The following is a 12,725-nucleotide window of genomic DNA, read 5'->3' as shown; positions in this document are numbered from 1 at the left end:
GATTATAACCTGTAATGGGCTGACCTAGGTGAAAGGTTATAACCTGTACTGACCGGGCCAACCTAGATTATTGTGGCACTTTACCAGCAATGTGGAATACCTCATTGGGATGAATTGCTTTCCCCAGGCCTGCTGTCCTCAGTGAAACATGTCCCTTGTTGCAGGTGCTGGAGTGATCGGCTCCATTCTTCTGGATGGTTCTGGATATAAACAGTTTAAAGCAGATCCCGGCCTCATGTCCTTCACACTGGTTGAGAACATCCTCCTGTGGAGCAGCCTGGACAAAGGTATGGTACACCTCACACATTGTTTTACATTTTAGTCATTTAGTAGACGCTCTTATCCAGAGCGACTTACAGTAAGTAGTGAGTGCATACATTTTTTCATACTGGTCCCCCATGGGAATCGGACCCACAACCCTGGCATTGCAAGTGCCATGCTCTACCAAGCGAGCCACACGGGACTGTACACACCACTAATCCACACCGGACACCCTTAGCGTCCCACCTGCCCGAGAGAGGTTATCCGGGGACACGATTCAACAGCCAGTGAAAAATCAGAGCGCCAAATTCAAAAAACACAAAATGTCATAATTCAAAGTTCTCAAACGTACGACTATTTTGCACCATTTTAAAAGTACACTTCTTCTTAATGTAACCACATTTGTCCGATTTCAAAAAGGCTTCATGGCTTTATGGCAAAAGCATAAAGTTAGATTATGTTAGGACAGTTCCAACACAAGAAAAAGCACACAGCCATTTTCCTAGCAAGGACAGGCGTCACGAAAACCAGCTAAAATTATGCACTAACCTTTGACGATCTTCATCAGATGACACTCCTAGGACATCATGTTACACAATACATGCATTTTTTGTTCGATAAAGTTCATATTTATATCCATAAACCCCATTTTATATTGCCGCGTTATGTTCAGAAAATATTTTGCCTCCAATACGGCCGGTGAATCAGCACAACAATTTACAAAAATACTCATCATAAACGTTGATAAAATATTAAACTTATTCAAAGAATTATAGATGAACATCTCCTTTATGCAAACGCTGTGACAGATTTAAAAAAAGCTTCACGGGAAAGCACACTTTGCAATAATCTGAGTACTGGCTCAGAAAAATACACTAGGCAATACAGATACCCGCCCTAAATAGCATTAGAAATATTCACTTACCTTTGATCTTCATCAGAAGGCACTTCCAGGAATCCCAGGTCCACAAATGTTTTGTTTGATAAAGTCCATAATTTAGGTCCAAATACCTCCTTGTTGTTTCCGTGTTCAGTAAGCTACTCCAAATGTAGGAAGCGCGTGGAAAATGTCTCGACGAAAAGTTTAAAAAAGTTATTTACGTTAGTTCAAACATGTCAAACGTTGTATCGCATCAATCTTTTGGGCCTTTTTCACTTAGTACTTCAATAATATTCCAACCGGACGATTGCAATGTCTTGAAAAACGTTTTGGAACACAGCTAACCCTCAAGTGAATGTGCGCCAATGAACGCCAGTACTTTCCTGAGTCAACAACTTCCAACTTCCTTTGTTAGCTCTGTTCATCAGACACCTCAAACAACTTTCTAAAGACTGTTGACATCTAGTGGAAGCCTTAGGAAGTGCAAAATGAACCTGAAGTCAGAGTTCGATAGGCAATGACTTGAAAGGACTACAAGCACCAGAATTCCCACTCCCTGGTTATATTTTTCTCAGGTTTTTGCCTGCCATATGAGTTCTGTTAGACTCAGACATCATAATATGTGTATTCTCGCTTCTGGGCAAGAGTAGTAACCAGTTTAAATCGGGTACGTTTTTTAATCCGGCCGTGAAAATACTGCCCCCTAGCCCAGACAGGTTAAAAAACAATTGGAAATTCGGTGAACTAAAAAAAAAAAAAAATCCTGGATGGTTTATCCTCGGGGTTTCGCCTGCCAAATAAGTTCTGTTATACTCAGACATTGTTTTAACAGTTTTAGAAGCTTTAGTGTTTTCTATCCAAATCTACCAATTATATGCATATCCTAGCTTCTGGGCCTGAGTAGCAGGCAGTTAACTTTGGGCACGCTTTTCATCTGGATGTGAAAATACTGCCCCCTATCCCAAACAGGTTAAATATTTAGGACTAATTTAATGCTTGCCACCCATTCTGAAACTAACTGAAGCTCTTTGTTAAATGTTGCAGTCATTTCAGTCGCTGTAGTAGCTGAAGTGTAAACTATTGAGTCATCTGCATACATGGTACACTGGCTGCATGTCAATAGTAAAGATTGAAAAAAGTAAAGGGCCTAGACAGTTACACTGGGGAATGCCTGATTCTATCTGGATTATATTAGAGGCTTCCATTAACACCCTCTGGCTCTGCCTCTCTGTTGTAGATGTGACTAGACTCTGGTTCAGTGATGGATTTCAGCCCAAGCAGCTGTGGTTTGAGGTCAATACCAATGTAGTGGCACTGAGGGTTTACAGCAAGACCAGTCAGAAAGGTGAGTGTCCACCACGGCCCAGTGAATGTGTCACTGTGCAGTTAGGTGACGGTGTCACTGTGCAGAGACACTAAACCAGCAAACTTTCTCTGCGTGTAGTGTTTTCGGAGGTAAGTAAAGTGTCACATCTAGCTCTGCCAATGGTCTAACCAACTCTACTCTGTCCTCTCTGTCCCAGGAACTAACAGCTGCTCAGAGCGGAACGGAGGCTGCAGTCAGCTGTGCCTGGCCTACCCAGGGGGGCGTAGCTGCCGATGTGGACGTGGTTACCAGCCTATCGACACCAAAATGTGTAGACCCTTCCCCTCCCTCCAGTGTCCAGAGGGCAGCAGGGCCTGTAGCGACGGCAGCAGGTGCCTCCCCCTCACAAAGTTCTGTAACCACCAAACAGACTGCCTCGACCATTCAGACGAGATCAAATGTGAGTAACCCCATCTGCCCTGCCTCACTATACCCCTGACTCACCCATAGAAATAGTCAACAGACTATACCCCTGACTCACCCATAGAAATACAGTGAATAGACTATACCCCTGACTCACCCAAAGAAATACTGTGAATAGACTACCCCTGACTCACCCATAGAAATAGTGAATAGACTATACCCCTGACTCACCCATAGAAATACAGTGAATAGACTATACCCCTGACTCACCCATAGAAATACAGTGAATAGACTATACCCCTGACTCACTCATAGAAATAAAGTGAACAGATTATACCCCTGACTCACCCATAGAAATACAGTGAATAGACTGGACAGGTTGGCTGACAAAGTCACAAAAATGATTCTCAATTCGATGTGGCCGGAAGGTGTGCGTTATGGGTTCAGATAGCTAGTACCAATGACAAGAAGCTGCTCATTGCATCTTATTTTCTGGTGTTTTCACTGATGTCCGATCTATGCTAATATGGAGAAAAAAAATGATAGATGGCTAACTAACAATCGTAACGATGTATTTAAGAGATCTCATTATGCCTTCATAACAATGGAGCTGTTCTATTAATCACCCATATCGTGTGAGCTCCGGTGTGTTGAGTATTAGCAGGTTAACAGTGTGAGAGCTCTGTTGTGTTCAGTATCAGCAGGTTAACAGTGTGAGAGCTCCGGTGTGTTCAGTATTAGCAGGTTAACAGTGTGTGAGCTCCGGTGTGTTCAGTATCAGCAGGTTAACAGTGTGAGAGCTCTGTTGTTCAGTATCAGCAGGTTAACAGTGTGAGAGCTCTGTTGTGTTCAGTATCAGCAGGTTAACAGTGTGAGAGCTCTATTGTTCAGTATCAGCAGGTTAACAGTGAGAGAGCTCCGTTGTTCAGTATCAGCAGGTTCAGTAACAACAGGAATGAGACACTACACCACTACATGACAACTTGTTTGGTTAGAATTACAGCTCTGGTTTGCTGCTTTGTAATTACATGCACAATTCAACACTTTTTCTTACTTTCAAAATCAATTTAAGCTTTTTTTCTGCATGTACAGTGCCTTCAGAAAGTAGTCATACCCCTTGACCTATTCCACATTTTGTTACAGCCTGAATTCAAAATTGATCAAAGAAATTCTCAAGTCTTTCACAATACTCCATAATGATAGTGTAAACATGTTTTTAGAAATGTCTGCAAATGTATTGGAAATGAAACACAAATGTAATTTGCATAACTATTTACACCCCTGAGTCTCAACTTTGTAGACACACCTTGGCAGTTGTTGTTATTATTATTATTATTATTATTATTATTATTATTATTATTATTATTATTATTATTATTATTATTATTATTATGATTAAAACAGTCTTTCTGGCTAAGTCTCAAAGAGCATTGCACACCTGGATTGTACAATATTTGCCCATTTTATCATTTTCACATTTCTTCAAGCTCTGTAAAATAGGTTGTTAGTTGTTGCCAGACAAACATTTTCAGGTATTGTCATAGATTTTCAAGTAGAGTGAAGTCAAAACTAACTTGGCCACTCAGGAACATTCAGTGTTTTCTTGGTAAGCCACTAGTGTTGTGTTTTAGGTTATTGTCCTACTAAAGCTGAATTCGTCTGTTTGGTGGAAAACAGACCAGGTTTTCCTCTAGGATTTTACCTGTGCTTAGCACCATTAAATGTATTTCATTCTGAATACACTTACTGCACACAGTGAATCAATGCAAGTTGTGTGACTTGTTTAGGAACATTTTTTACTTATTTAGGCTTGCCGTAACAAATGGGTTGAATACTTTTATTCAGGCTGAAAACAGAACAAATTGAAATGTCAAGGGGTGTGAACTTTCTGAAGGCTCTGTAAATGGGTCTAATGTGACATTGTAACAAAAATAAAGATGTATGCAGTTCCACATGTGTACGTGGAGGAATAAAAGTGAAATGTATGCAAATTAGCCCATAACTGAACTTCATACAGACATTGGCATGTCAAATTCAAGGACATTCAGGCACTCAAATGCAGTTTAAGGACCTCAATGTTATAAAATAGTATTTATATACAGTAGTTGTACATATAGATCCTAATATAGAACCCCCATCCACCCAAAGTATTTAAAAAGTGTATGAAAAATTAGGCTACCACTAAGAATAATGCACTTTTTTTAACCTTGATTTTTTAATTATTGCGTTCTAAAATGTGAGAATAACGTGGACATTAATGTTTCTGTAGCCTGTGGCCAACACAAGCACACATAATCAGTTTTTATTACAGTGACCTAAAACCAGCTAATTTTGTTTTACTTATACCCCCCCACCCAGTTTCGTGGTTTCCAATTGGTAGTTAGTCTTGCCTAGTGGTTAGAGCGTTGGGCCAGTAACCGAAAGTTTGCGAGATCGAATCCCCAAGCTGACTAGGTAAAAATCAGTCCATCTGCTCCTGAACAAGGCAGTTAACCCACTGTTCCTAGGCTGTCATTGTAAATGAAAAACCCTAACCCTTACCTAGTGAAACAAGACTGACTTAACTAGTTTGTAAGAGTTGTATAATCATTTCCCAAGGAATGAGGAAATAGGAAATTACTAGGAAATTACCGTAAATCCAATGTGAAAACAGTAAGTGTAACACTGGTTCTCTAACACCCCGTTCTCTTATTATAACCAAGGATTTCTCTGTAACCTCCAGGTGGGTCTGGAGTGAAGCCCCACGATGTCAGCCATAGTAAACCTTCCCTGGGGCATGCTGGGAACACCGTCCCTCCTGGCCAGGACTGGTCTGGGAGGACCACCCCCGGGGGGGTAGAGGTGCAGAAGCTGGACTCTGAGTCATGTGATGTCCAGCAGTGTAATGGACATGGGAAATGTGTGACAAGGGGTGGAGGAACCACCTGCCAGTGTGTTCTGGGATACCAGGGTGTGTTCTGTGAGGAGGGTGAGGGTCCAGGGGTCAGTAATGCCCCCCTCACTTTGGGCATCCTCAGCCTCATTGGTGGAGTCCTCATCGCTGCTGTCATCATCAGGAAGAGGTAGTTTCAAATAAAATCAATGTGTTCAGTATTTTCCAACCCCTGAGAGACACACACACACACACACACACACACACACACTAGTGGCATGAAGTGTCTTTCTCAAGGCCCCAATGTCAGTAGACGTATTAGCAGTCTTCTGGTTAACCTCTACCTAGGACTTGAATGAGCAAACCTAAAGTCTTCTACAGTCCACCTCTTAAACCTGTAGGCCAACTGCATACCATTCATATAACCTGTAGAACAGGGTTCCCCAACTGGCGACCCACGGCCGGATTTGGCCTGCGGGTGGTTTTATTTGGCCCCCCAAGTCTTCTAGAAAAAATAATATATAGATAATTAGATTCGCTTTTTGTATTTCGTTATACTGTAAAAACAAAGAAATCATCTCCAAGTGATTCTAATTCAAGAAATCTGTTCCCAAGTATTTCCGTGATCAAGATAGCCCTTTTTGGTAAAGGACCAAGTCCATATTATGGCAAGAACGGCTCTGTTAGGGTTGTATTTCTCAGAGTAAATAACTCACGGACACTAGAGAAGCTTAACCAAGTTTAATTCTTCCCAAAGGGTCGTTACAGCTGTAATTCAGACAAAAAAAACAACATTTCACACAAGCACTGATATAACCCTTTTCTCCAAGGCTGAGTCTCCTCCTCCACAACCGAATAGCCAATGCATCCCTGTTGCTAGGCAGAACCTTAGTGATATCTGTTCTTCCTCACTTCATCTGACCTGACCTCTAACCCCAAAGTGCTCACTCCTCCCCAACTCAAGGCTGTCATGGTTATTGATACCAGACTCTCTTCTCCCAGAGGATCCCTGATGGCTAACAATAACATATCCTGACATAATGTAAACATTATACATCACCCTCTCTCCCTCAGTGAAGTTGTTAGTTTCTAAGATCTCCAACCGTCTCCCCTTATCAATGCCTGCCACATGTAATTGCTTCCCTGCACTCAACACATTCCAAGCTTAGTTGCACCCACTAGATACCTTCCTCCTATAACCCTTAACTTCTGTTGTAGACCCTCAACATTAGCACTCCTTCAGTGACATGAATAAATAACATTTCATTCTCAGAACCCAACAGCTCAAATAAGTAAAGAAACCACAGTCCATTTACTTTAAGACATGGTCAGTCAATATGGAAACTGTCGAACTTTGAAAGTTTCCTCAAGTGCAGTCGCAAAAACCATCAAGTGCTATGATGAAACTGGCTCTCATGAGGACCACCACAGGAGTGGAAGACCCAGAGTTACCTCTGCTGCAGAGGATACGTTCATTAGAGTTTCCAGCCTCAGAAATTGCAGCCTAAATAAATGCTTCAGTTCAAGTAACAATCTCAACATCCACTGTTCAGAGGAGACTGTGAATCAGGCCTTCATGGTTGAATTGCTGTAAAGAAACCACTACTAAAGGACACCAATAAGAAGAGACTTGCTTGGGCCAAAAAACACGAGCAATGGATATTAGACTGGTGGGAATTTGTCCTTTGGTATGGAGTCAAAATTGGAGGTTTTTGGTTCCAACCGCTGTGTATTGTGAGACGCGGTGTGGGTGAACGGATGATCTCCATGTGTTTTCCCACCATAAAGCATGGAGGTGGTGTTATGGTGAGGGGGTGCTATTGAACTCTGTTCAGCATTTATTTGGGCTGCAATTTCTGAGGCTGGCAACTCTAATGAACTTATCCTCTGCAGCAGAGGTAACTCTGGGTCTTCCATTCCTGTGGCGGTACTCATGAGAGCTCCTACCTTGTCACAACACAACTGATTGGCTCAAACACTATTTAAGAAGAAGAAATTCCACAAATACATTTTTAAGAAGGCACACCTGTTAATTGAAATGCATTCCAGGTGACTACCTCATGAAGCTGGTTGAGAGAATGCCAGGAGTGTGCAAAGCTGTCAAGGCAAAGGGTGGCTACTTTGAAGAATCTCAAATATAAAATATGTTGATTTAACACTTGGTTACTACATGATTCTATGTCTTATTTCATAACGTTGATGTCTTCACTATTATTCTAAAATGTAGAAAATAGGAAAAATATAGATACCTAGAATGAGTAAATGTCCAAACTTTTGACTGGTACTGTACCTATATACCCTCCCACTCTATACCGTACTGCTGTATACCCTATTAGTATTCCTTACCACTATATACCTTTCTGCTGTCCCTAACCCAATGACTATCCCTTACCTAACTACTGTATACCATACTATTTATCCTACTGCTGTATACTATACACTCTACTGTATTCCCTACTGCTATATACCATATTACTGTATCTATATACCCCACTACTATATACCTGTATACCCTACTGCTGTATACGATATACCCTACTGTATTCCTTATATACCCTACTGCTGTATAGCCCTACTACTATATAACCTACTGCTCTAAACCCTACTACTTTATTACTACTATAAACATGACTGCTGTATAAATTATTTATGTATATCCTTCTACTGACCCTAACCTTAGTACTGTACCCTACTGGTAACCCTAACTCTACTACATTCCCTACTACTGACACTAACCCTACTGTACCCTGCTCCTAACCCTACTACTATATACTCTATGGCTATATACCCTACTACTGTATACCCTGCTGCTCTATACCTACATTGTATACCCTATTATTTCCCTGTATATCATACTACCATAAACCTATATACCCTACTGTGTTTAGCAGAGCAAGAGCTGCAGCTCGGGGGCAGTCCACAGAGAAGGAGACTCTGATGACCAATATGGATGAACAGACAGTCTACGCTGTGTCTTTCAACAACGATCTGTATGATCCTGACCAGGTACTTTAGAGTTAGTGTAAAGGTATTTTATAGGTTAGGGTTTAGCTAAGAGCTTTAAAACCAGAGCGTTTTGGTCTGCCACAGCATTGCCATGCTTTGTTCCCCACCATGAATATGATAGAATATTTTCAATTAAAACGTATTTCTTTTTTTTCAGGAATTGATCTCGTCTGCTGATGGGACATCTCAACATCTGTAAATGTTGCCTTTCCTCTTGTGCTCTGAAATAAAGAATAGTAGTCTGATGTTAAACCTCATGGTGTTTTATTTTCTCAGACATCACATGTAGCTGAACATCACAGCCCTGTAGACCCGTTTCCTGGCCGCATTATGAAAATTTGTGGTCATAAACCTGTTATGGGGGTTAAGTGTGAGGCACATGGATGGACAATGAAACAGCGCCACCAACTGGTGGTGGTCTCGAAAGCGGGGACGGTTTAAATATAGGTACTACTGTCCGGGCACCCCGATTTAGTGGACGTTGAATGACCAGCAGGAGACAGATGCACCGTTCAAGTTCATTACCACAGACAGGCACACACACACGGCATTGAAACAGGAAGTAATGTCTGTAATATTCCCGTTTCTGTTCTCAGTGAAGGCTAATAGCAATACAGCATGTAGCTAAGCTTAGTCATGATAATGACTGAAGTATTACACCAAGGACCATGCTGTGTCCAGAGGAACATCATGGACTGTTCAGGGAATTCTCCTAACCACTGCCAAGATGTGGTGGGTTTTTGTAAGCTTTATAGCAGCATGACAAAGGAGGACCAGTGCCAGAGCTGGCTCCAATGGAGTGACTGACCATTTAGAGAAGCGGCTCCAATGGAGTGACTGACCATTTAGAGAAGCGGCTCCAATGGAGTGACTGACCATTTAGAGAAGCGGCTCCAATGGAGTGACTGACCATTTAAAGAAGCTGCGCCAATGGAGTGACTGACCATTTAGAGAAGCAGGTGTGGTGGGCTGTTGAAGAGCCGGTTGAATTCTTTGTCCTCATTGGCTATCCCATCGATGCCCCCTCTACTTCCTTTCCAGTGCAAGCTGCCTCAACTTTACCCCAAGCTGCCTCAACTTGTGCAATCCACAATGGTACGAAAGCCAAAACAAACAGCATAGGTACTCACACCCACCAACGGACATAAAAACAATAATCGACAGCCCAATGGAAATCAAGTAATCTTTGGGAATTGAATTCCAAGATGGCGTAGCTGTGGGTTGTCCGTTTTAAAATCAAATGTTATTTGTCACGAACACATGGTTAGCAGATGTTAATGCGAGTGTAGCGAAATGCTTGTGCTTCTAGTTCCGACCATGCAGTAATATCTAACAAGTAATCTAACCTAACAATTTCACAACTACCTTATATACACACACAAGTGTAAAGGAATGGTGAATGCACCAATTTGTAAGTCGCTCTGGATATGAGCGTCTGCTAAATGACGTAAATGTAAGGCATGAATAAGAATGTTAAAAATATATGAATGAGCGATGGCCGAACGGCACAGGCAAGATGCAGTAGATGGTATAGAGTACAGTATATACATATGAGAAATGTAGGGTATGTAAACATATAAAGTGCCATTGTTTAATGTGGCTAGTGATACAATTATTACAACAATTTTTCATTATTAAAGTGGCTAGAGATGAGTCAGTATGTTGGCAGCAGCCACTCAATGTTAGTGATGGCTGTTTAACAGTCTGATGGCCTTGAGATAGAAGCTGTCTCTCAGTCCCTGCTTTGATGCACCTGTACTGACCTCGCCCTCTGGATGATAGGTGGGTGAACAAGAAGTGGCTCGGGTCCTTGATGATCTTTTTGGCCTTCCTGTGACATCGGGTGGTGTAGGTGTCCTGGAGGGCAGGTATTTTGCCCCAGTGATGCGTTGTGCAGAGCTCACTACCCTCTGGAGAGTCTTCCGGTTATGGGCGGAGCAGTTGCCGTACCAGGCGGGGATGCTCTCGATTGTGCATCTGTAAAAGTGTGTTTGTGGTGACAAGCCGAATTTCTTCAGCCTCCTAATGTTGAAGAGGCGCTGCTGCACCTTCACCACGCTGTCTGTGTGGGTGGACCATTTCAGTTTGTCCGTGTTGTGTACGCCGAGGAACTTAACTTCCCACCTTCTCCACTACTGTCCCGTGGATAGGGGGCTCCTCCGTCTGCTGTTTCCTAAAGTCCATGATCATCCTCTTTGTTTTGTTGATGAGTGTGAGGTTATTTTCCTGAAACCACACTCCGAGGGCCCTCACCTCCTCCAAGTAGACCATCTCATCGTTGTTGGTAATCAAGCCTACCACTGTAGTGTCGTCTGCGAACTTGATGATTGAGTTGGAGGCGTGCATGGCCACACAGTCATGGGTGAACAAGGAGTACAGGAGAGGGCTGAGAACGCACCCATGTGGGGCCCCAGTGTTGAGGATCAGCGAGGTGGGGATGTTACATACCCTCACCACCTGGGGGTGGCCGTCAGGAAGTCCAGGACCCAGTTGCACAGGGCGGGGTCGAGACCCAGGGTCTCAAGCTTAATGATGAGTTTGGAGGGTTCTATGGTGTTAAATGCTGAGCTGTAGTCGAACAGCATTCTTACATAGGTATTCCTCTTGTCCAGATGGGTTAGGGCAGTGTGATTGCGTTGTCTGTGAACCTATTGGGGTGGTAAGCAAATTGGAGTGGGTCTAATGAACATGCACCTGTGGAACGGTCGTTAAGACACTAACAGCTTTTAAGGTCACAGTTATGAAAATTTAGGACACTAAAGAGGCCTTTCTACTGACTCTGAAAACACCAAAAGAAAGATGCCCAGGGTCCCTGCTCATCTGCATGAACATGCCTTAGGCATGCTGCAAGGAGGCATGAGGACTGCAGATGTGGCCAGGGCAATAAATTGGCATGTCCGTACTGTGAGACGCTTAAGACGGCGCTACAGGGAGACAGGACGGACAGCTGATCATCCTCGCAGTGGCAGACCACGTGTAACACCTGCACAGGATCGGTACATCCGAACATCACACCTTCGGGACAGGTACAGGATGGCAACAATTGACCAAATTACACCAGGATCCCTCCATCAGTGCTCAGACTGTCCGCAATAGGCTGAGAGAGGCTGGACTGAGGGCTTGTAGACCTGTTGTAAGGCAGGTCCTCACCAGACATCACCAGCAACAACGTCGCCTATGGGCACAAACCCACCGTCGCTGGACAAGACAGGACTGGCAAAAAGTGCTCTTCACTGACGAGTTGCGGTTTTGTCTTACCAGGGGTGATGGTCGGATTCGTACATAGTGGAATGAGCGTTACACCGAGGCCTCTACTCTGGAGCGGGATCGATTTGGAGGTGGAGGGTCAGTCATGGTCTGGGGCGGTGTGTCACAGCATCATCGGACTGAGCTTGTTGTCATTGCAGGCAATCTCAACGCTGTGCGTTACAGGGAAGACATCCTCCTCCCTCGTGATACCCTTCCTGCAGGCTAATCCTGACGTGACCCTCCAGCATGAGAATGCCATACAGCTCATTCTGTGCGTTGTCGTGTCTTTGGCATCATTAAAACGGAAGACATGTTCATCAAATAACTCTCTAATTATTATTACGCGATTAAACTGATTAATCGTGTAACTGTAATTAACTAGGTGGTCGGGGCAAAAAGGCTTTACAGCGAAAGCAAAACATTAGATTGTTAGGAGAGTACATAGACAAAAATAATCACACAGCCATTTTCCAAGCAAGGACATGTGTCAATAAAACCCAAAACACAGCTAAATGAAGCAATAACCTTTGACGATCTTCATCAGATGACACTCTTAGGACATTGTTACACAATACATGTATGTTTTGTTCGATAAAGTTAATATTTATATCCAAAAACGGCATTTTACATTGGAGCGTGACGTTCAGAAAATGTATTCCCATCAAAACAGACCGGTGAATGTGCACATCAATTTACAAAAATTCTCATCATAAACGTTGACAAAATAT

General features: G+C 42.9%; 1 protein-coding gene across 1 annotated transcript in view; it reads left to right on the top strand.

The window, feature by feature from the left end:
• si:dkey-88l16.3 (low-density lipoprotein receptor-related protein 2) overlaps positions 1-8,996 on the top strand; it is a 75,668-nt gene extending 66,672 nt beyond the window's left edge. Inside the window, exons 28-33 of the mRNA XM_029709892.1 lie at positions 165-287; positions 2,379-2,486; positions 2,665-2,907; positions 5,593-5,932; positions 8,631-8,748; positions 8,906-8,996. Coding sequence (XP_029565752.1) covers positions 165-287; positions 2,379-2,486; positions 2,665-2,907; positions 5,593-5,932; positions 8,631-8,748; positions 8,906-8,947 — 974 coding nt within the window. The 3' untranslated portion in view covers positions 8,948-8,996. The remainder of the gene's footprint in view (positions 1-164; positions 288-2,378; positions 2,487-2,664; positions 2,908-5,592; positions 5,933-8,630; positions 8,749-8,905) is intronic.
• Positions 8,997-12,725: the final 3,729 nt, after the last annotated feature.

The sequence above is a fragment of the Salmo trutta genome, chromosome 23 (assembly GCF_901001165.1).
Source record: "Salmo trutta chromosome 23, fSalTru1.1, whole genome shotgun sequence".
Taxonomy (NCBI): domain Eukaryota; kingdom Metazoa; phylum Chordata; class Actinopteri; order Salmoniformes; family Salmonidae; genus Salmo; species Salmo trutta.
The sequence above is the reverse complement of the archived record's forward strand: the minus strand, read 5'-3'. Positions and strand labels throughout refer to the sequence as shown.